Source organism: Setaria italica, chromosome IV (genome assembly GCF_000263155.2).
Source record: "Setaria italica strain Yugu1 chromosome IV, Setaria_italica_v2.0, whole genome shotgun sequence".
Taxonomy (NCBI): Eukaryota; Viridiplantae; Streptophyta; class Magnoliopsida; order Poales; family Poaceae; genus Setaria; species Setaria italica.
In genome coordinates, this window is record NC_028453.1 from 7426656 (window position 1) to 7450957 (window position 24302).

Below are 24302 nucleotides of genomic sequence, written 5' to 3' on the forward strand. Positions count from 1 at the left end.
CAATAGCAAGAGGAAGACATGGATAGCAGATGCATGTGTCGTGAGGGTAATAGTTGATGACAGGGCATCTGATTCATCAAAATAATCAAATCCACTGTCCACACGATCGAAACTAGTTTAAATTGAGCGCAAGGTGAAAATGAGCTGGTTTTGGAAATACTAGTGGAGATACCCGTGCCACACGCAAAGGTTTAAAAAAATAATAAAAATAAACTTGATCAAGCACACAGCTAGTACATCGATCACCTCACTTTGTTGTCACCGTTGAACAAATATTATGGTTTGGTCCATGTATGTTCATATTGATGAAAGCTATTATATCAAAGATATCCCAAACAAACTACCAACATTTTTAGATCACACGGATCTATTAGCAAGAAAGAATTATAAAGAAAAGAATTCTTTTGAATCTCTTCCAACATTTCTAGTTCCTGAAAATATAGAGCCAATCAGTCAAAACTCAGAACTACCAATTTATTTGGTCCCATTCATTTTATTTCTTTCCAAAAATTAAAATGTTCCGAATCATAAGAAAAGTGCTCTAAAATAATAAGAATATTGTACCAAATTTTCACCAATTCTAGAAATTCACCTAATCATAGGAGCAATGTATGGTAAACATATCCTTCTCATTTTATTTCTTTCCATAAAATAACACGTACCAAATCTTAAGAAAACTATATTGCATCTTCCCAATTATATAGTAAGTTCTTTTGTTGAAACACCAAATCAAGAAGAGTGATTCTATAAATACATTCTTTTATTGAACCATCAAACCTCTACCTGCATCACATAGTTTTCAAAAATTGTCTTATATTTCGAGAATTCCCAGGAGTGAAGTATTTGCATGGAAACATCCACATTATCACATTGTATTTTTTAACAGTAGAAAAGCATTCATAGAACAAGAATACACAATGTTCGTGAATGTATGTATATACTTCCGTTCAATCTCTATTTCTCAAATGAAGTATTAGAACCGGAATAGGATAGTACAAATCTAAAGGACAAAGAATTTGTTCTAGAATCCACACTAATTTGGTGCATCCAATTAATAAACTACATTGTCACGATCAACCAATTTATGATATAATGTTTGTAGTTGCTATCGTAATATCCGATGGACTATAAAAACAACACAAGTGGGTCGCAAACATCTGTTGTCTTGTTTTGTGTGGCAAGCTCGGTACTGTAGAGATCGGCGAACGCCGAGCACGCGCCGCCAGAGGAGACGTCGACGTCGTCCTTGGCAAGCTGCTCCTTGCCGGCGAGGGCCAAGGTAACCGACATGCTGATGATAATGAGGATCTGATCCAAAAAAAAGGAGACAAAATTAAAACGCCAAAGATCCAAGCACGTTGAGAAGAAGCAATAACGAACACGCTACGAGACCGGAGGACGTGGAATTCAGAAGTTAGAGCTCACCACGGCAGTCAAGAAGGCACCCTTGAGATTTGCGCAGGCGTCGCAGCACGCCGCGGTCTTGAGCCACGGGAGCCACCTGATCAGTCAACCAGCGTCAAGAACACATCAGCAGCCGACGACCAGGGCAAACGCTTTGGGAAAAAAACAAACGAAAATGAATGTTTCTTTATGAGATGAAATCAGGCGACGTACTCGTGCCACTTCGCGTTGGCGCCGGACAAGTAGCCGAGGACGCTGCCGAGAGCCATCCACAAGGAGAAGATCGACTGGCCAACGTTGGGACCATGCTGCCCAGCTGCAGGAAACAACAGTCGCAACATTAGCATCACTAATTTTTGTCATCCGTGCTCATGCTTCATGTTAGCGTGATCAGGTTCAAATATCAGAACACGATCGAAGGAATTGCTCACCGGAAAGGTCTGCCATCATCGCGCGAGCCGGTCCCTGAAATGACAAAGATTCGCAAAATGGTTCAGGCTCATCTCTGTAAAATTCAGAAGGATTTGCATACGTGCTTGGAAGAGTGAACAGACGTACCTGGACGGTGTTGTTGGCGAAATCGAGGAACCAGAAGCCGACGATGTAGACGGCGGCGGCGGACCAGCGGGAGCCTTTGGACGTGCTGCAGTGCTCCTTGGTGTCGCCGAGGTGGCGTCCGATGTCCGCCGAGAAGCCGATCATCATGACCTGGCCAGAGCACCAGCGTCATCAGTCAGTTAAAAAAGATCCGAGGAAAACGCTACTGCCGGTAGAAAGCCAACAAGGAATCGCCTTGGAAAAGACTGGCGTGATGTGTGCGCTTACAGAGAGGCAGATGATGATGCATCCGGCAAGGATGAAGTGCCGCCGCCGGCCAATCTTCGCCGTGCATCGGTCGCTGTAGTAGCCGACGATGGGTTGCACCTGCCAGCATAATCAATGAGCCCATTAATCCCGGGAATTGAGAAACAGCAAGGAGATGACTGGACGCACGATAACGGATCCCTTGGTAATTTATTTCTACCCTATCTTATCCTTCCGAAATGTACCTACCGGTAAAAACTCGGCAATTAATGCTACTCCATAAAGATGGAAATAAAATCGTACATGAGCCGTTTCATACGAGCGCGATATTTCGAGAGGATTAAGAAAGATAATTTTTTTGCATTTATCCGAATAAACGATAAGATCAAAATCGTAAAAGAAATGCATTTACCACAAATCCGGCCATAGGCCCGCAGATCCATGTCAGCGAGACGTAGCTGTGGGAGATCCTAAGAGTCTGCAGCGCACAGATAGATGAAAACAATGCCTACTCAAATCAAGTAGACAAAAGAAAACAAAGCACACGGGGGAGCACGAAGAGATCGACGACAAGTAGCAGATGATATCTCATTCTCACCTGCGAGTATGGTGAGAGGAGGGAGAGCTGCAGCGCCCAGCCGTACTGGATGCCGCCGGAGACCATGCACGCCAGGAAGAGCCGGAAGATGCTCATCGACGGCTTCCAGCTCACATTGCTGTCGCCCTTCTCGCCAGCGAGGGTTACTACCGCCTCCACACTTCGCCGAACCTCCCATCTCTGGAAAAGAACTCCCGGGAGGAGGAGGTGGCATCAAATGGATTTATAGCTACAATGATGATAAAAAAAAAAAAGAAATGTGCGTTGATCGTGCATAATTGGATGCGCGGCGTCAAAAAGGAAATGGGAAATTTAAAAGTGCGTGATTGAGAGGCTCCAAAAGGAAACACCAACACGCGGTTGCCTAATATACGGAGCAAACAATTGATTGATTGATTAGGAAACTAATCAATAAATTGGTGATTTACTTTCAATCAACGAAGTGATCGAGGGGCTCCAAAAGGAAACACCACCATGCAGTTGCAATACGTGGGACTAGCGGGTAGGGGGAAAAAAAGGCGCGGGCGGGATTTAGAACGGTTGATTACGACGAAATGAATCCCCCCTCCCCCGTCGTAATCTTCCGTAGGGGAACACTGAACGGTGGACCCTCTGTGAGGAGTACGTAGGTATAACTCTGGGTGATAATTGACATCAATTCTCTCGATTCTTTATAGTATTTATAGTATAGATAAGAGGTTAAGTAAATGGTTTTATCGTTCAAATGGACGGTCCCAAGGCTCGGCCAGCCAGGGCATCTGCCCGGGCTGCTCGACGCGCATGCACAGGTCAGATGGGTAGAAAAATACACACGACGGCAGCCAGCTCAAACAAACACTCGTACAAGTGGCAACCCAACACATAGAGCGAAGATGTCGATTCATTCTTCAGGGCTTCAGGCACAAGCCCACGCAATTGAACGCTACAAAGAGGCCGGGACACTGATCATGTGAGTGGCCGGTGGCTCGGCGGCACCGACGTGCGAGCAGCCTCGATGCCAGCAAGGTCCCTTGCTGCTGGTGTCATGCACTCACGACTTTTTATCAATCGTTATATTCGCCTAGGCTCTAGAATATTTCGGCCTCGTTTGGATAACAGGGGTCTAAACTTTAGCCTTGTCACATCGGATGTTCGGATGCTAATTAGGAGGACTAAACATGAGCTAATTACAAAACTAATAGCAGAACCCCTAGGCTAAATCGCGAGACGAACTATTAAGCCTAATTAACCCATCATTAGCGAATGGTTATTGTAGCACCACATTATCAAATCATGGACTAATAGATTCGTCTCACGATTTAGCCTAAGGGTTGTGCAATTAGTTTTGTAATTAATATATGTTTAATACTCTTAATTAGTGTCCAAACATCTGATGACAGCGGCTAAAGTTCTCACAAACACCCCCTTCAAGATCCACCGCTAGTTCAATGCGTTATGTAGATTTCAGCTATAGATGGGACATGATGGTGTTTGGATCCGAGAGAAGATGATTGAGAGTGGCAGAGGAGCGCAGCTCAATGAGTGCAGAAGCGCTCTGGCCGGAGCTTATAACGCTCTGTTTTATTTTTCCTATTTTCTTTTTATGTAAGTAGTACTCGAAAAATATTAGGTAATATGTTTGTAAAAGAATTATTTGGAAATTTTTTTGACACAAGTAGAGAGATGGCAAGCTCGCCTAGCTCAGGGGAGCTGTGATTTATTTTCTTTCTATTTTTATGTAAATAGTACAAGACAAAAAGAAATATCATCTAGCAAAATGGAGTGTGCTATACCTACCAAAATCCCAAGGTGGATTGGGAATTTCTGATTTATCAGTCAAAAATTAATGTATCCTTAGTAAGTGGCTTTATCAATTGCTTGATGTGTAGGTGTTTGGCAAAGGTTACTAAGAAACAAATACTTAAATGATAGATCCATCACCCCAAGCGAGCGGCAAAAAAATAGGAGATTCTCAATTCTGATATGGCATCATGAAAGTCATATATAATCATTTACAATATGGTAAATTTAGAGTCAATAATGGAACTCAAACTCGCTTCTGGAATGTACATGCCTGGGTAATCAACCATTACAAAAACAATATCCCTCGCTGTTGTAAGAAGGACGAATGCATCTATAGAAGAGATAATAGGCTCAATTCCACTTATTGCTTGGAATCATCTAGCAGCGCATTTGTGTCATGTACATATTTTCAATAAGGGAGACATGTTTACGTGGAGTTTACATTCAAATGGCAGATTTTCAGTCTATTCGATGTATAAACACATGATAAACAAAGTTAACTGCTTCCCAACTAGATGGTTATGGAAATTATAACGCCCATTTAAAATTAAGATCTTCCTATGGTACATTGGGATAGGAATCATCTTAAAACACAACTTGATCAAAAGAAATTGGAAAGGAAATCTTCATTGTTAGTACGTATGTAACCAAAATGAAACCATTTCACTTGTTCTTTGAGCGTCATTTTGCTAAGTCGATATTGTGTATAGTCAAAATTGACATTGGTTTGAATGTCGCTAGGTCCATGTATATATTTGAATAATATATTTTCAATTAAAAAATATTATAATTATCATTAAAAAATTATCTAGCTACCCGCGCTATTTGTGCGAGCCACTTTGATAGTTTTAAACATTCAATTGTATGTATTTGTTTCATCGTTTGACACTTTTACTAAAATCGTCTAGGCGGCCGGGGACATCGTCGACGCCTCCACCAACGCTTTACCCGTTTCTGCAAACCAATGTCAAACATAAGATCAGATGCTACCCATCAGAAGAATATGTACCTGCGCCACCGCGCGCCAGCGGTTACATGCGTGCATGTACGCCCTTTGCAAGGCACAGCACTGCACGAGCACGACCACCGCACCCAGACAGTCCCTGCCTTGTCTCCTCTCTAAAGCACCTGTCCAGCCTATCGTGTACACTGTGCAGAATGCAGCCACCAGCCAGAGCCGTAGAGCCCAGCGGGCAGCGGCCACCGGCCAGGCCACACACCTAACCCTGCATGAAGGCATGAAGCCAATGCCCGTTTAACGCCGTTACACTTGCCCAATAGGCGGCCGCCGGCACGAACGGACGCGGCGGCTTCCAATTTTCCAAACACGCGCGCGCACCCATGCGGCCATGCCAATGCTGCGACGCCAGCGGCCGCGCGGGCAAAAGCGCCGAGGAGGCTCCAGCGTAGCCCGACTGCCCGAGCCCCGCGGACCGGGCTGGCGGCGGACCCGACACGAAAGCGATAAAAGCAGCCCGCGCCAGGCTGCCGGTTCCAATCAGGCCGGCATGAGCAAGGCCTGCCCGGCTCTGTTCAGCTGTCAACGCCGGAAAAGCATCCGCGCGTACATGCTCCGTGCTCGCGTACCAACGGAGTACGTGCACCGTCGATCGGGGCAGCCCGACTGCGACCGGCGGAGTCACGTGTGGAGGGAGGCGCAAGGCATGGAGGCGCGCGCCGCACGTAGCCCCTGCGCGCCTGGGAGCGGTCCCGGACGGAGGGGACACCGTACGCCCGGCGGCCGGCGCCTTGTCTGCCCGGTGGGCGCCGCGGGTTGCGACCTGCGAGGCGTGTGCGACGCTGCGCTGCGGCGTGGCGTGCACGGAGAGCAGTGCTGCGGGCTGCGCGACTGCCCGTGCCGGTGCCGTGCGTGCAGGCATGTTTTGATTTGTAGGTGATGCGGCGCGGTCACCTAAGCCTCGGGAACGCGTGGCGGCGCATCGGTTTGCACGTGCCCAATGCCACGGCGCGCGCGTTGGCCCAAGTCAACTGATTTCCCTTGCCGTTAGGGCCATGTTTAGTTACTCCCAACTTCCAACTTTGACACTATGCAAAAAGAAGATTCCCTATCACATCAAACTTGCGGTACATGCATGGAGTACTAAATGTAGATGAAATTAAAAAGTAATTGCACAGTTTTGTTGTACTTTGCGAGACGAATCTTTTGAGCCTAATTAGTCAATATTTGGACAATAATTCACAAATACAAACGAAACGCTACAGTGTTGCTACAGTGCTGTAACAGTAATTTGGCACCTCCCAAATTCACCAACTAAACAAGGCCTAGATTTCTGTCAAATTACTGATTGATGTGGGCACCCTTCTCGCGTGGGTTTCCCTTGTTGCGAATGGAGGAGCTACTAGTGCATTGGTTTTTTTTAAGATAATACTTTACTGGCTAGTGCATTGGTTAGCACCTGGCACAGGCATAATTCGTCTTAGGGCTTTGGATATCCAAACAGGTGTGCTAAAAGTGGTGTGCTAAAGTTTAGTATCCTACTTTTTTTTATCACACCCAAGGGGTGTTAAAGGATGCTAATCTGCTAAAAGTGATCCCTCTCTCTACCTCCCACCGTTGCCCTTCTCTCTCTCCTCCCCGCCACAACACCCGCCGCCATCCTCCTCCGCCTGGCCCCGCTGGCGTGGGCAGCCATGGTTGCTGCCACCGCCACCACCCGATGGAGGGCGCTGGGCGTTCGACCTCTCCGCCGGCGTGGAGCCCACCCTTGGCCCGCGCCCCTCGGTAGGCGAAAGGAGGTGGTTGCCGCTCTCCGACGCCGCCTCTCTGCGCGATGGCTACCGCTCAAGCCACCTGGCCTCGCCGCACCCAACCCCAACCCCTGGCGGTGCGCGGATCTGGCGGGGGTGCGAGGGAGGAGCGGAAAGGGAGGCGGCGGCGGCGGTGGCGGGAGGGAAGGGTGGCGGCGCAGCAGCTCGGAGGAAATCCCACGGCGACGAGGACACGGCGAGCGGCTTGAAGTAGCGGCGGCGGTCGGTCCTTGCTTGGCCGGCGCGGACGGGGCCGAGCGCCCCGCCTGCGGCGACGCGACGGTGACACCTCCGCCTGCAGCGGCGGCGGCGTGGTGGCCGCCATCGGATTGTGGTGGGGAAAGTAGTTCCCTGGCTGTGAGGAGGGGTAAGGAAAAGGAGGAAAAAAGAATCGGCGTAAGGGAGGTGAGGGTAACCGCTAGCCATGAAGAGGAACGGAGAGGACTAATAAATAGGGGCAATGTAGTCATTTCTCATCAAATGTGCTAAACTTTAGCACAGTATCCAAACAGCCTCAAGTGCTAAATTTTAGCACTCCATTTGAGGTTAAAGTTTAGCATCCCGTGTCCAAACAGTACCACTGTGAGGTGGATGTGAACATGATCATCCAAGTTTGAGTTATTTTCGACACTTTGACACAAATTAATTTGAATGCCTACTTTTGCTTCAGTAATAAAACATGTGCTTCGTACAGTTCTTTACCGTGCACTTCCTTTTCTTTTCTCCACAGTAATTTACCATGTTGGAAATATTTCCAACTTTATAATGATCCTTCCACAAACAATGATCAGTGATGACTCAGTTCAACAATCTTTTATCTACTCGTACTCGTTATCTTTTATTATTGTGAATATGCTTTATCTAGCACTGACTGGACCCATCAAAGCAAAAGAAAAGGCACGGTCGTCAGGTTCTCCAGGACCTTGGTTGTGCGCGCTTCCCGCCGCCCACCGGTCAGCCGGCCGAACCCATGCAGCCGTGCCGGTACCGAACCCCCCAGGGAGGCTCCAGCTCCAGCCACGCCATCGACGCACGCACTCCACCACCACCAAAGCCAAACCCCCCAACTGCTACGTTCCCCCGACACCCAACTCACTGGCTGGCTGGCTCCGCCCCGCGTCCGCGAAGCTTCTCCCTGCCCCCGCGCCGTATATAGGACCACGCACCCGCACGGCCACCACCACGAGCACGCCGCACGCGCGCCCACCTCCAACCCACTTCTCGCTCTTCTCCTTTGCCGCGCCGCGCTCGTGTCCGTGCGCACGTGCAGCCGTGCTCGATCGGCACAGCCAGCCATGGCGGCGGGCGCCGGCAGGTCGAGGGAGGCGGACCCCGCGCGGTGCAGGAGGCACCCGAAGCACCGGCACGAGGCGGGCGTGTGCCCGTTCTGCCTCCGGGACCGCCTGTCGCGCCTCTCGGCCGCCGCAGCCGGCGCGTCCGCGTCGTCGTCGTCGGGCTCCTCCTCCCCGTGCTCGTCGTGGGAGGAGACCGTCGCGCTGTCGTCGGCGCAGGCGCCGCGGCCCCGCCGCGGGAACCTAGGCCTGCTGCTGCGGCAGGAGGGGAGGGAGGCTGCGGCGCTGGCCGCGGGACGCCGCGTGGAGCAGGAGCAGCATCAGGAGGAGAGGACGGCCAGGAGGGGCAGCAACTTCTGGGCGCGGCTGCAGCAGCAGCTCCACCACGGGGGCTGGCACAGGAAAGACGGGTGCTCGGAGGCCGCCGAGAAGCATGGCGACGCCGCCGCGACAAACAAGCGAGCGCCTTGGGTCTGATGCAGGCGGCGGAGGCCGACGTGAGCGGCGAGGTTGTGTGCTGTTCGCCTGTTCCTGTGTTTACGCCGTTGATTATCTCGTAATTCCTTCGGTTTCTTTTCTTTCTGTCCTGTGAATCTGTGATCTGCTGCCCGACTAGCAAAATGTGGCCTAATGGCTCGCCCATTTTGTAAACATCACCAAATGAAGGCTTTGCACTCGGCTCATTCGTGTTCTTCTGCAGACATGATCAGGAAGCTAATCGTGTTCACTGACTGGTCAGGCTTATGGTCCGTTCACTAGTAACCGTGCGACTGAGTTGTTTGCCTGTCATTGGCATGTAGTGACAGGCATTTTTCTAGTCGTCAGGCAGGCATAACTGCTGCGTAAAGCAGGGCCATCTCCCAGCAATCAGCATGCACTCCTACCTTTCTTTTTGAGAAAAGACGCATGGTGCTTTTCTTTTCTTGCATGGCAGGTGCAACTAATATTCTCGCACGAGGTAGTGTACAACTAAGACACTGCTTTGGCAATAATCTTCATTATGCATGGATTCTTCTTTTTTATTTCAGGGAATTCATTATGCATTCTCCGTTGTGGATGTTGTTTGGAGTTATCTGTTCTGAGTAAGCAATCATATAACATGCCAGATGCAATGCAACAAGATTATGCAATAGACAAGAAACACCTCTGACAGGTGACAGCCCATAAAACTTGCATAAACACAGCACATTTTTGCGTTTCCCCATCTTTGTTAGTTTGTTACCAGACACAGAGACACTTGCCCTGTCTAGCCTCCTACGCTCAGGACAGAGCATCATGTTACCAGACACCAGTTCCTGTTCCTGTTTACACTTCTCCAAAAGAACTAGTGACCTGGGTCCCGCGCCAGCCCGCAGAAGCCTACAAAAATCTATACGTCCTGTACCTTTGGTCAAGTCCTGTCATCATGTATTCCTGTGTCCACTTCTGTCTGTATCTACTGTCATACAGAAAGCTAAAATGGCTGATTTGTTGTGAGAGGAAAACACTGCTTGTTGGCTGATAAGCCGGCTGAATAAACTGAAGCGAACAGGCCCACAGAATCCTTCACAACCTGAGTTTTCTCGTTTCCTACCTTGAGACACGTCAAGCGATCTCGATGATCTCTCAAGAGCTGCGTTCCTTAGTGTTGTCGCCGGTCGCCACCGCCGTCGTCGTCAAGGCAACCCATCGTCATCGAGGTGATCGGCGTCCGCGTTGCTCGAACTCCGTTTCAATTTCCGGAAGATCTCATCGAGCGACTCCGTAGCGGACGCATTCGTCCCGAGGCTCGAGGACGGGCTCAAACGAAGGAACTTCCTGGAGCCCAGGCTTGCTCTGAAGTTCTGAAAGCCCGTCCTGATTGAGGCCCATCTTGAGGCCGTTCCAGCAGGTGAATCTGGTGCTATACTCGCAGAAGCCGGCTCTTCAGAGCTCCCGTCCTCAAGATTAATGGAGATGGAGGCCGATGAGTGCTCCTTGTGCAGTTGTTCCACTGATTTCGGACTGCTGAACTGATCTTCTCTAACTGAAGAATATTTGTGGGCGACTTTACCACTGCGTTTCGTTTGGGTGGTTCTTTCCGACTTCATCTCCGCTGTTGCTTCAGCTTCACCCTGTGCAGAACAAGTCGAAGATGAACAGAGAGCGAGACCTCACCATGGACTGATATTTGAGTTTAGAATTTCAGATTTTTTTTGAATGCAAATAGAATTTCAGATTCCAGCAAAAGAAGACTGCAGACTCCTGGAGGAAACAAAATAACATGTGACAATTCTCACCAATGGTTCATTTCCCGATTCCACGTCTTTGCCTATACTGCTGAAATTTCTTGCTAGTGGAGTTGCATGCTCACTGACCTTGCGTCCCTGTTCCATCGAATTTCTCTCTGCAGAAGAAAGCAAAATACATCAGGTGATATCTGATAGAACAAGCCACAGGCCATCGCTACAGCAAAACAGACTTCTCTAAAGAAGAGTAAGAAGGAAAACGAGGAATGAGCAAAAAGGATTGATGGTTCCGAAACTGTAGCAGAGTTTGATATGTATTTTGTAAAGATAAGTTGGCAAAAAAGAAAAATTTAGATACCGAGGCAAAGTTAGAAACACCTGAAAATTTGAGATACATGATCCTATCAAGGAAATGCAGCTCCAGGTTCATTGATAAAATTGAAATCCTCATAAGAACATAACAGAGAAGTGAAAGAAAAAAGGATGTGTGGGGCAACAAGAAAAGATAAATTATGCAGTTCCTACCTTTCTGCAGAATAAACATTCCTGATGGATCCAACCCATCCATATCTTCTTGATCAGTCCAGCACTTGAATCTTTTCAGGCTTCCAAAAAATTCCATCAGATGCTCAAAGAAATTACCGGCAACCAGTAGAGTATAAACAACCATAATGAGTGGGTAGATTTTGTTGAAGGTTCTCCCGAAGAAAGGAACAACATCATCAATATTTCCCATCCTCTACATATTAGTACAAGATATAATCAGCCAAGCAATTAACTGATTCAAAAAAGAAAATAGCATCCTGAGAAATTCTACACTTTGCAATTGCATTAGAGTATCCTCCAAACACCTTCCCTTTAGAGAATCTGACCATCATTGGGGAAGCTACTGAATTCGAGTAAGGCCTGTGTTTTAAATATTTGTTTATAGGATTCACAAAATTACCATTAGGTGATATGTGGATTTGATCATCTTTGTATCAGTGATTATCTGAAGAGCCATAAATCATAAACTGGGACCCTGTATTTGGCATGCAAACTCTAAGCTGGTAATCACGTAGTGTTTTTTAACTTATGTTTCCTAGTGTGCACAAAAAATATTTTCCCCTAAATCTCAGAAAATAAAAAAGGTTTTATCATTTCTTCTCTTACCAACCAACATCAAATATAAAAAATTGGGATGAAGAATGGCTACTCAAATACCACATTTTGATTTTATTTTAGTGCCAAGAATGTAGTAAAAACAATACAGAAAACGAACATATGAAAATTATCACCTTTTCAAAAGTAGTTTTAGCATTACCACCAAGGTGAATGAGATTCAAAAAGTTGTAAGAAATGGGAGGTGCATATCTTGCAACCATTCTGCAGGGAAATATTTGATGTAAAAGCTATATTAGGTTGCAGAGAAGAATTTTTAACACTTCATGCTATTCATTCAAAGTACTAAAAGGTGGAAAACTTACGAGCAGATCATAAGCAAGCTGACGGAACTAGTTTGTCCTGGGGTCAACGAATAGAAGAGCATCATCCCAATCCTAAACAGAGAATAGTATGTGCAAATGCACATGTACATCAAGGGAACAAATGCAGCAACCTATTAAGAGGCAACTTTAATTAGCAAAAAGACTAAGGAAATTGTTTTCTTTTCATGTGAAACAACAGTATTTGATCCTCTAAAAAAAAATTCCGACAAGCCATCAGGAAGCATTGTTCACGAACTAAAGCACAACTAGTCGTACATATCTTTTTTAAAGAAGGAATAGTTATGTAAATGACCGATTCAAAGGAGAAGCAAAAGATTAACATAATCCCATGCAAAATTGTGCGATTTAGAAAGGCATATATGTGTGTGTGAAAGGAAGTGGGGGTTCCTGTGTATTTTACCAAACTAGTAGCCAGTGATAACAAGGCAAAGTTGCATCAATAGAATCATCAAATTTCGTACCTGGACTAGAACTTCGTGCTTTCCTACAGCATTTATAAGATTGGAGAAAAGTGACAGATCAACATTACTTGGCAGCAATGTTGCCTCAGCCAACAGTATGGAAGCCGAGGTGCAGCCAAGGATAACAGAAAGTACTCTCACAAGTTGCTTTCTCAGTAAACAGCGCCAAAAAAACTCTGGAAATGTCAATGCGCATTTGAATCAGTTCCATGAATTGTTAAAATTTCATGGAGGTTACCTCAAAACCCTCTATGCATCGTATATGATAATTGAGAGGGTCTGCATAAAGATATATCTTTACTGTAAAATTTCTTTAAGCACATTTCTGCTACAAAATTCATGTCATGAATAAATGTCAAGTTACTGTTTTTGATCAGTATACGTACAAGCTAATAGAATCTTGCAGGAAATTTTGGTACGTCATTAGGATGTATTGATATACATATAAATCTAGACTTGAAAATACCTGTGGAGTCAAGGAACGACCCCAGTGTTCCTGATCGATTTTCCCTGAAACTTGATAGATATTTCCTGTAAAAGTAAACAATTAGATACACAGATGCTTGAAATAGCCCTCTCTAAACATTTGGCATGATGATAACCAACACTCGGGATTGAGGCAGTTTGGACAAATGTAGTGCATAAACGCTGAAATGTTACGAAGTAAGTATACTTAACAAATTTCATGAACAAGTGCAAGCATAAACAATACTCACCATCCACTGGCATCACGTTGCTCATAGTTTCTAATAGTGTCTTCTAGCTCAAGGGCTTCCATTACACAATTCATATAATCACTGCAAAATACAGTATACAATTAAGCACAATATGGACAAATAGGTATCAAGGAAAAAAATGTTTGAAACTACATACAGGCTACATGAGGTTTTGTTTCAAACTGCAGTAGTAACCCTACTAGAATTTACTAAAAGGAAAACATTAAACATCTATGTTATCCACATAAGTTTCACCTTTGCGTAATTTCACCCTTGAATTATTTCCATTTATGTTATACCCTTGAACTATCAAAGCAGGTGCAAATCCAATCCTGGTAGTGGTTACAAGACAGTTTCTCCAGTTTTCTTTTTTTAAAAAAATAGGTTGAAGGGTAAAATGTAGTTTTTTGTCAAAAAGAAAAATTGGTAAGGAAAAATGTCTTAACATGGCCACTGGCAGCACAATAATCATTGGACAATTTTGCCACGCAATCCTATTCTACAGGTGTGAAATTGCCAGCAAAGGGGTCTGTCCGGCGATGGGCAGGGGCCAGCGGGTCAAGCTCGAAGTATGGTTGAAGTACACAGTGGCAACCGGCTTTATATGGCTTATTTTGTGACAAAATCACCTAAAAACCACCATCAGGGTTAGGTTTTCTCCAGTTCAAACAATCCAACAGTTAATATTAAGTATTTCCTGGTTCAGGGTTAAATTAAACAGCACTGGTAATTCAAGGAGCTCAATTCGTGCCTTTCTTTAATTAAAAACTGCATGATATAAAAGTTATGAACAAGTAATAGTTTCCTGTACATCATACCTTTTACGCCTATAATACTCCTCATGAGCTCTCCTAAGTTGACGCCGGAGTGTAGCCATTGTTTTGTTATCAGTATCATAGTCCATATCATTTTCCCCTAATTTCCCGCCAGAAGGCTTGAATGCTGCATCATCTTGTAGCTGAGGAGAAAAGGTACGTGAGGTAATGAATGATTATGAACAATTTCAATATTAAAATAAAACTTCATGTGGTACCTGAGAATCCATACCATTCGAGCCAGCATATTATCAATGATATCCATGCAAGGTCTTAATGGATCGCGCTTGGACATTTGGTTCGAGGTGGCTTGAACAACCTTAGATCAGGCAAGGAAAAATTCTTCAGATAAATGCAGTGATCATGGTATGACTATTTCGAAACTAGAAAAGCACGTACAAATATTGCACTGCAATATTCTTGTTGAGCATGATCAAGCTCTTTAGCCATCTTCGCAACTTTGTGAGATAAAAACTGTAGGCGTAGAGTCCAATCAGCATTTCTCCATATATTCCTTGGAATTTCACTCAAGCCAAAACCCAGCAGGAAGGCACCAGTCACTAAGCCAAAGGTATTTGAGCATGCCATGGCAAAGCCCAAGATACCGCGAACCCTGCCAACAGGCAGTATTTCAAGTTAAAACAGTGAAGCAAGAATTCAAACGAACCCTATAAAGATTGACAAAAGGAATGGGTACAAGAAACAAATTGATTGTCGAGAGAGATTGAAGGAAGTGGTTGGAATTGGATAGATTTCAAATTGCCATGTCAAGAGAGTTAATTGTGGCTATTTGTTCCACTGACCACTGCAGTATAAACAGAGCAATGACACTTGAGGCCCAGATGCAGAAACATATTAGATGGGGATTATACAAGCCTAATAGACTTCTGAAGCATACCAATCATGACGCATGACAATGATCAAAATGAGTCCGAAAAGGCCAGTGGATCCCACGGTTGCATAATATGTCATATTCTTTTGGATGCTAGTTTTCAGCCTTTCTTTGAATGTGAAATCTCCAGAATCTTCATAGCCCTGAAGAGTGGGAACAATAGACCTGTTCAGGTAGATAGATAGAATTTCAAATGACAATACTGTAAAATGTACACTGCAACAAACAACCTACCGACCGCTAACCTAATAAAGACATGCAAGGAGGTAAATTATTCATAAAAAAAGTTAGGCAATTAGGATGCCCCATAAGTACTTTTTCTTATATAAGTCACAACTCGGGCGATAAATATAATATTCTAATATGACACAGCAATACCGACCAAGAGGTAAAGGTTTTATCCATGGTATACTACTTGTAGAATGCAGGGCAAATAAGAGACCATGTCAAAGGACCTAATTTATCTAGTTGAGGTAAACAATTAAAGTAAACATTGACATTGACCAACTGTGCAGTTAAAAGGTTCATTGTTTATGATCACTGACATACCATGCTAGGATAAATGTGCTCCAATATGACCAGCTCCAAAAGAATCCGACGTCACTCTTCTGATTCCCTGAAATTGCCTGCAATCCGATTATAGCATAATGGGTCAAGCCAACAGATTCCTGCCCGGTTCGTTTCAAAAAAAAACAGAGTAGCTTGCTGATCAGTACGCTGTACACGAGTATAGCGTAACAAGTAACAACACGAAGAATATTGTATGTACACTGTACAAACTGCGACAACTAACAAAAGTCCAATCAGTTTGTTGATGGCGAGTGTTTGCTTAAATCTAAGCAGCAGGAGTTGACAAGCCATTGAACCAGTCCAATGCGGCTAATTTGACGATTTCACCATCTAACCCCCGTCACCCTCGTGATTGTTTTCACGACTTTTTTACCGTACCTTAGCATTGGCATTACCTACCCAGAATGATCCACCAGCCTAAAATCATTCTGCGACAAACTAGCAACGGGTTCACATACGGTTAGTTCATCGAAACTCCAATCTCGACGCTACATTTTATCAGTGTCCATTATCCAAAACTGCGCCTAAAATCATATTTTGTGCTGCAGGAACAAATTAAACACAGTTTAATTTACTTGTACGCCAAATGATCTCTGATAGCGCCGCACAAGCAGGAAGCACCGAAGCAGCCAAGCAGCTAGTAGCAGAGGTCTCGGCGGCGTGGAACTAGCAGCGTGGCGCGGAGGGGGAGCAAGGAGGCGGCGGGATCGCACCATCCAGATGTCCGTGGGAACGAGGACGACGAAGGAGAGGGAGCAGAGCCAGGCGTATCCGACGACGGCGAGGACGCGGGCCGGCACGGCGGGCCCCGCGAAGTAGCGCAGCGTCGCCGCCACCATCCCCACCGTCAGCGGCAGCGATATCATGTAGAACACCCACATCTCGCCGCCGATCCCGTTCCGGTCTCTTCCGCCTCGCCGCGCCGATGAGAAGAGAACCGGAGAGGCGAGGGAGACGAGTTGGTGCCCGCGCCGGCTTGGCGGGGAAGAAGGCGGCGGGAGGGCGTCTTAAAAAGCTCTGGCGTTTTGGGGATGAGGTGGAGTGGTGGGTGGCGGAGCTGGTGGGACCGGGGCCGGGGCCATACCAGACCGGTTCAGCTGCTCACGTGGCCGGCGCCTGGCGGTGGGCCCCGGTGACCGGAGCTCGTCTCTTGCTGTCGGCTCCACCTTTGACGTCAGCACTCGGCACCGCATGGAGTTGGACGTGGACCGGTTCCGCGCCTCCGACCAGATCGTCGCCGGGGTGAAGCGCCGCCGCCGGATAACGTAAGTGTAAGCGTGTCAAGTGAACGCATCGGGCCCAATCAATGCTTGGAATTTTCGCATTAACAAAACCTTAAACCGTGACCTCACCCGGTGTCTCGGTACGGAAGTTCTTTTGGGGGGCGGCCTGCGTGCCTCGACTTCACGTTTTGGGTTTTGGTTTTAGTCTAATGCAAGGTTTTGGTGAATGCAAGACTCTGTCAAAAACGCATGCGCCCTGCTGTATGCGAAGCGCGACGTGCATGTACACACGGGGGCTACTCGGTCACACCTCTAATAATTAAGTGGGAGATTGCTCCGAGTGAATTGTTTCCGCCATGTCGTCAGCTCGAAGGGGACATCGACGACTTCGTTCGGTCAACCGTTCTGCCCGTAGTGGTCTTCATCTTATAAAAGGAAAAATAAAAATTATTTTGTGCTCAGTAAAAGAAACCATTCTATGCTCCCTCGCAAAAAGGAAAAAGAACATCGAAACCGTCCCGACGGCACGCAAGGCCCAACGGTGGACGACGAGGACCAAGGTCCAAGGATTTGTTTTGTTCCGACCGGGCCGAAACATTCTGAGAGGCGACCTACGGGAACATGGCGGCCCATCAGAGCTCGAAACAGAAAGCTCCCAAAATGAATACTAACTGTAATAAAACATGTCTCATTCTTCATTTTTGCTGCGTATCCTCAACTATAGTAGCTGTGTACCACTAGTACTTAATACATCTCCATGATATAATCCACATACTGCAAATTTGTTTGGCATCATTTTAACTTTGCAATTACAAGTAATTTATCGATATGAGTATATGGCTGTATGAGACTTACAGTGGGAACACTCTTGCATTGTTTCTTAAACTGTGATGCGCCCGTGTTTATAGTGGTGTTGCCGTGATGTGATCCTGTGCTGCGACCGTGGACGTGTTCCTATGGTGCGACTGCAAAGAGGGTGTTTGATCCTCGGGCTAAATTTTAGTTCCTATCACATCGAATGTTTAGATATTAATTAGGAGTATTAAATATGGACTATTTACAAAACTCATTACACAGATGGAGGCTAAACGACGAGACGAATCTATTAAACCTAATTAGTCCATGATTTGACAATGTGCTGCTACAGTAACTATTTGCTAATGATGGATTAATTAGGTTTAATAGATTCGTCTCGCCATTTAGCCTCCATCTATGTAATTAGTTTTATAATTAACTCATATTTAATCCTCCTAATTAGTCTTCGAATATAATAATGTGACATGGACAAACTTTTGCTTAGGATCCAAACACCTCTTATCAGTAGTCGCTGTCTATGGATTCGTGGTACTATATGTTTTGGATGGTTGTAGATCCGATCCGTCGAGTTGAACACTCCTAAGGCATTGTTAGGTGGTTTGGTGTACGTTCTCGCTGACAATTGTCAGTTGTCGACCATTATGTTCTCGGTATGACGGTACTTGTGAAGTTGTGATATCGTGTTTATTTCCTGTTTTCGCATTACCGTCTTCAATTTCGGATAAAAAAATGTAATAAAACAACCAAAAAACTAGACTTTCCCTAATTGACCGTCTCCATTTGTCTTCAATCGGCCCATCACCGCCACGGTTCGGATCTCCGCCCCCCACCAGTTCACCACGATCAAGACACCTCACCGCGGCAAAAGTCAGCACTGGCCCTTGTTTCTGGTCCTCCTCCTGCTTTCGAACAGATCGTAAAGGCGGCCATGGAGGAAGCAAGGAATAGCCACGGTGTACATGAGATCCATGGCGTCCTTTTTGGCGTCGCTCGGAGCGGCCACGTAGGCACTAGGCAGGCAGCTAGGCCTGGTTTAGTTTCTCCGACTTATTTTTAGCACCCATCACATCGAATGTTTAGATACTAATTAGAAGTATCAAACATAGACTATTTACAAAACTTATTAAATAAATATGTCGTCGCAGCGAGACGAGGCTATTAAGTCTAATTAGTGCCTGATTTAATAATGTGTTGCTCCAGTAAATATTTGTTAATGATGGATTAGTTAGGCCTAATTAGGCTTAATAGATTCGTCTCGCCGTTTAGCCTCCACTTATATAATGTGTTTTGTAAATAGTCTACGTTTAATACTCCTAATTAGTATCTAAACATTCGATGTGACACGTGCTAATAATATGCAAAAGTAACCCAACGGGGGTAAAAGGCGTCTTCCCGATGGACGCAACGCAAAGCACTCGATCTGTTTTCTCTGCTCGAAAGTTGGGCGTGGCTTGTTCTAGATAATCAGAGCTCGTGCTCTCCAAAAGTAATCTTTTTTATATAATGATAACAGCTGGTTGCGGTGTGCGTGCTCGTGTGGCTTGAACGGTAAGACTCATCCGGCATGGCATTGCATTGCATTGCATGCCGTGGCCCGTGGAGTTACCTTCAAGCGAGGTCATGGCTCTGTAGACCTGCAGTTCAATGCCAATTGCCAAGTGCGGTCAAATAACTTGAACCGTTCTATTGAGATTTGGTACGGGAACTCTCCGATTTACTACTTGTTTTTATCTAGTCCCGTGAAATCTACTCAACGAGCGGTTGTTGCTGAATCGCCTAGGGCATCGTTTGGATCCGATTTTGGATTATGAAAATCTGGATTTTGGATGGATTTCCAAAATCTGGATTTTGGGCAAAATCTGGATTTTGGGCAAAATCTGGATGGAATTGTTTGGATTCCTAGATTCCAAAATCTGATTTTATAGCTATTTGTTGCATACATGACTTTTTTGCCCTTGCTACCATTTCATAGCCAACCTGTTGCTCAATATCAGAAGAGGGGTAAATTAGTAATTTTCATGTGCAGAAGCTGGTGGAATCAAGCCTTTAGCAGATTCTGGGATTCATAGAATTTGGAAAATTAGCTTCTGGAATCTGCACCAAAATCTGACCCGTTTGGAGCCACTCTGGATTCTAGATTCTAGATTCACATAATCTGCCATGCTCCAAACGAGGCCTAGGGTGGAGAAAAAAACTACCAACAACTCAGGGATGATAGTATGTTTAATTGATCGAGGCCAAAAGACGATTTTCGAGACACGGCAGTGCAGAGAAACTTAGGGGGTGTTTGGATACGAGGTGCTAAACTTTAACAGTGTCACATCGGATGTTCGGATGCTAATTAGGAGGACTAAACATGAGCTAATTATAAAACTAATTGCAGAACCCTGTCCTAATTCGCGAGACGAATCTATTAAGCCTAATTAATTCATCATTAGCAAATGGTTACTGTAGCACCACACTGTCAAATCATGGACTAATTAGGCTTAATAGATTCGTCTCGCGAATTATACTCCATCTGTGCAATTAGTTTTGTAATTAGCCTATGTTTAATACTCCTAATTAGCATCTAAACATCCGATGTGACAGGTGTTAAACTTTAACAGGGTGTTGCCAAACACCCCCTTAACTGAGAAAGAGCGGATGGGCAAATGGGCAAATGGGCAATCACATGAGTGGGTCTACTTTAACCAACCTAGGAGTACTTCTACTGATCGAAAACCTTGGGATTCACTATTGGGTACGAGTGTCATCCCGTCAGACTAGTGGTAGTGGATCCGTGCGCCACGAAACAAACTATCCAACGGCAGAAATCTCATTAGCAAATTATCCATAACCAGAGCTAAAGTGCTAAACCCAGTATCTATTTTTTTTAAAAAAAAATTATACAAGATAACATCATAGTTCTCCAAGCGGGGGTGGCTTCTCTTGTACCTAAACAACGCCATGTTTACTTCGTTAGCGTGGTTCTTCCTTTTCAGTGGCAGATAGTAATGTGCTCGTCGACGCAGTAGCGAAGGGCATGGGGCAGTGTCTGAGCATTTTTATATTTCTGAAACGTATCGCGACTGACCGGTAGAGCTGGCCGCACAAGCTCTTGTGATGGTGGCGATCTTGTCATCCCTTGTATGGACGGAACTAGTGGGCTCGCCTCTTGATGCCTGGTGGTTGGTGCCGCCACGGTGTCACGTGCACCCTGCAGTGCCTCGGAGAGGTCCAGCATGCTTCCATGACAAGCCAGAACATGGCCAAGGTCAACTCGTCCCCTGCTCATGCCGTCATGCGTTCCAACTCGCAAAGCCGTGGATCTGCAACAGAGTTCGAGCCCTGGTCGAGGCCCCGGGGGGAGCCGCGGGCTTGCAGAGCACCGAGAGGGGATCCGTGTTCAGGAACGGTGTGCAGGGCACATGCCGGCCGCGTAAGGCCTTGTTTAGTTGGCAAATTTGGGAGGTGCAAAATTACTATGCCAGTACTGTAGCACACTGTAGCGTTTCGTTTGTATTTGTGAATTATTGTCCAAATATTGACTAATTAGGCTTAAAAGATTCGTCTACAACAAAACTGTGCAATTAGTTTTTGATTTCGTCTACATTTAGTACTCCATGTATGTACCGTAATTTTGATGTGACGGAAAATCTTGTTTATAGTGTTAAAGTTGGGAGTTGAGGGTACTGGCCTAAATTCTCCGAGGAGCGACGCCGGGAGCCCCGGGACCAGCCGCAGCAGAAATGCAGAACCCGTCGTCGTTTTCGATCAGTGGGCTGTGGGGTAGTAGGAGCGTAGTAGGACAGAATTTTCCGAGGCCCCGAACCTCCCAGCTGTCCGGCAGTGGACTGGCGCGAGACGTGTCAACACGCTGGGGGTAGCGGGACCCATTGGCCATCACCACCCTCTCGCCACCTTGGCCTGGCATCAGGCAGTGGCAGTCTGGCAGTGGCATAGCATGGGCATCCACGGCCCCGACCGGCCGACCCTACGCGGCGATCTCGCCTCGTTTCCTTTGCGCCAAGTGAGCCCTCTTTACTTCACCCCCAACTCCTAACTTCGACACTATGCAAAAAGAAGATTTCCCATTACATCAAACTTGCGGTACATGCATGGAATACTAAATGTAGACGAAATTAAAAACTAATTGCACAGTTTTGTTGTACTTTGCGAGACGAATCTTTTAAGCCTAATTAGTCAATATTTAGACAATAATTCACAAATACAAACGAAACGCTACAGTATCGTATTTATGGCAAAATGCTAATTTTGCCACTCCCAAATTGGCAAGTAAACAAGGCCAGATGGATGCGTGCCCCCGCACCCGGAGTGGACACCTGTTGGACCGTACCTCGATGGATGCGTGCCCCCGCACCCGGAGTGGACACCTGTTGGACCGTACCTCGACAGCCTGACAGCACATCGCAGCGCCGATACTCGCGACTCCGGGGCAGGGGGTGATTAGTCCACCACCAGTACGCGACTTTGTTTATCATCACTAATCTCAGCAAAATAAGCTTATCTTCTTTCCCTCGCTGTCAGAAGCAGCACGCCCAAAGCCGAACATACTCACGTGCGTACGCTTTTTCGTGGTATACAGTACACGCAACGGCGCCTACGGTAGTACAGTACGGAGTACATCCGTAAAGCTCGCCGTACATGTGCATACCACACACTGGGTCGTACCCGTGCACCCGTAATCTCGTGACCGTCACCCCAAAAGTCGTCCGCGTGCTCCCACAAGAAATCAGGCGATATCCCCTGTGCCCATGGCACTAGTACACTATACCTGCCCATAGCGCAAGCTGCCAAGTCCGGCCGCCGGGACCTCCACCTGGCGCCGTGGCACTGGCACGGCCCCGCACAGAGCTCCTGTGCGCCGCTGCTCTGCCCTCCCGTGACGAGCAAGAGCTTCTCCTTCGAGTTCCATACCATGATTTGGGGATCGATCGGATCGCGCCGGGCCCCGCCGCCCACCGCTCTGTCTCGTTCCGGGAATAGAGGACGGATGCGAGGCCACCGTCGCGTCCCGCCACGGGCACGCGTCGCCCCCGTCCGGGCATTCGCGTCCGTGCCCGCCGCGCCTCTTCTGTGGCCCGGGCCCCGAGGAGGGGATTTGGGGAGGGGAAGGCGCCGGGCGGCGGCTGCTGCCATCGGCCATTCGGCCGGCCCTGGCTGCGTGCCTGGGCGCCGGCGCCCGCAACGGCTACAATTCGAAGTGTGCAGTGATGGCGTGAGATGGACGCGGCGTTCGGGGGCTTGGGCTCCTCGCTGCGTGGGAGTTGGGGATCAGGTGCGGGCCGTGCTGGTGCTGGCATACTGTCATGGCGGATCCGCTGAGGGAAGCGAGAATATGATGACGGGACGAGTGCCGGGGCTCTCGCGTCTCTACTCTGACACAATGAATCGTTCATGAGTTTGTAATTTCTTTTACTTGGTTGGGTTTTTAATGTGGAAGTGGTAGACTGAGACTTCAAAAATAGTGCAAGGCCAAAGTAATAACATCAATCAATGTGGTAAACAATGCTCCTAGTATTTGCATGGAAAATAATCACATTAAGGACTGTGTAATTATTCCGAACAGCACATACTATGTCGTTCTACACGGTGGCCGATCGTAGACAGGGGTGGAGCCAGGATTTGAAGTAAGGGGTAATGGACAAAGTAAAGTTGAACTTATAGCCATATGAGCTGGTAACCTGGTTTTAGTCACATATAATAATAGCATGTTTCACAAGTCTTAACCAAAATAAAATTACATATCTATCAACTTAAATTTAGCTCTTCAACTAGATTGTACGCTGCAATAATATCATAAGTACTAATTGATGCAGTCAATTCCTTCTCAATATAAATTACCAAACAATCTCGCAGAAATCCATCTCCCATGTACATCTGAGGCGTGTCTTCGCAAGTTTCATAGCTGAAAAGTATCTTTTGGTGGTTGCAGCTGATACTTGTCCACCATAGGATAAGATGAATATTTACTTGTTTTAAATAGTCCACTTGTTAGATACATGTTTTAAATAGTCCACTTGTTAGATCAGCAAGTGTTGATAATTCCTTTAGTTCTGGATGGTTGCATACATCAATTTGAAAACGTGGAAGCTGACACTCCAATTGAGCTCTTTCTTGACTTGAGACGAAGACGAACACGAACAGTCGAACGGAGGCTTGATGCCTTGATGCTTCGTATTCCAGGAGTCACAATTCACGAACGGAGGCTTTAAATGGCAAAATGAGCTGCTTCATATTCCATAAGGTCCCGAACGGAGGCTTCTTATTGGACCAGGGGTGCCAGGCCGCCAATGGGTAGACACAGAGGTCGCAGAGCGTTAGGGGGTGCCAAGCCTCCCATGCCACCCTCCACCACTTATTGTAGATGTAAAAAATTGTTGTTGTAAAAGAAAGATATGCTTATTGAAAGTCACCCGCAACAAAAACACGGGTACATTGGCCGCCTCTTTTTTTCCCTCTAAAT

At 46.4% G+C, this 24302-nt stretch overlaps 3 protein-coding genes across 4 annotated transcripts; 1 reads left to right on the forward strand and 2 right to left on the reverse strand.

The window, feature by feature from the left end:
* Positions 1–1124: 1124 nt before the first annotated feature.
* Positions 1125–5633, reverse strand: LOC101780812 (sucrose transport protein SUT5). Its single transcript, XM_012845201.2, has 9 exons — positions 5598–5633; positions 2807–2986; positions 2621–2686; positions 2230–2328; positions 1963–2112; positions 1836–1869; positions 1618–1720; positions 1426–1501; positions 1125–1308 (listed from the first exon to the last, which is right to left on the reverse strand). Exons 1-9 carry the CDS (start codon positions 5631–5633, stop codon positions 1126–1128), a joined length of 927 nt encoding a protein of 308 aa, XP_012700655.1. The 3' UTR covers position 1125.
* Positions 5634–8409: 2776 nt separating this feature from the next.
* LOC101764320 lies at positions 8410–9381 on the forward strand. The gene has a single exon (XM_004964900.4). The coding sequence runs from the start codon at positions 8653–8655 to the stop codon at positions 9124–9126; it is 474 nt and encodes a 157-aa protein (XP_004964957.1). The 5' UTR covers positions 8410–8652; the 3' UTR covers positions 9127–9381.
* Positions 9382–9813: 432 nt separating this feature from the next.
* LOC101764725 (LMBR1 domain-containing protein 2 homolog A) lies at positions 9814–16760 on the reverse strand. 2 transcript variants are annotated; one of them, XM_004964901.4, is made up of 14 exons: positions 16511–16760; positions 15777–15853; positions 15234–15392; positions 14735–14948; positions 14568–14654; positions 14339–14478; positions 13521–13601; positions 13271–13335; positions 12805–12980; positions 12323–12453; positions 12134–12221; positions 11382–11595; positions 10908–11014; positions 9814–10742 (listed from the first exon to the last, which is right to left on the reverse strand). In XM_004964901.4, the coding sequence occupies exons 1-14, from the start codon at positions 16676–16678 to the stop codon at positions 10305–10307; spliced, it is 2145 nt and encodes a 714-aa protein (XP_004964958.1). In that variant the 5' UTR covers positions 16679–16760; the 3' UTR covers positions 9814–10304. The 2 variants fall into 2 exon arrangements, with proteins under 2 accessions (XP_004964958.1, XP_022681479.1); XM_022825744.1 differs by lacking the exon at positions 16511–16760 and having other exon boundaries at positions 15234–15370.
* Positions 16761–24302: the final 7542 nt, after the last annotated feature.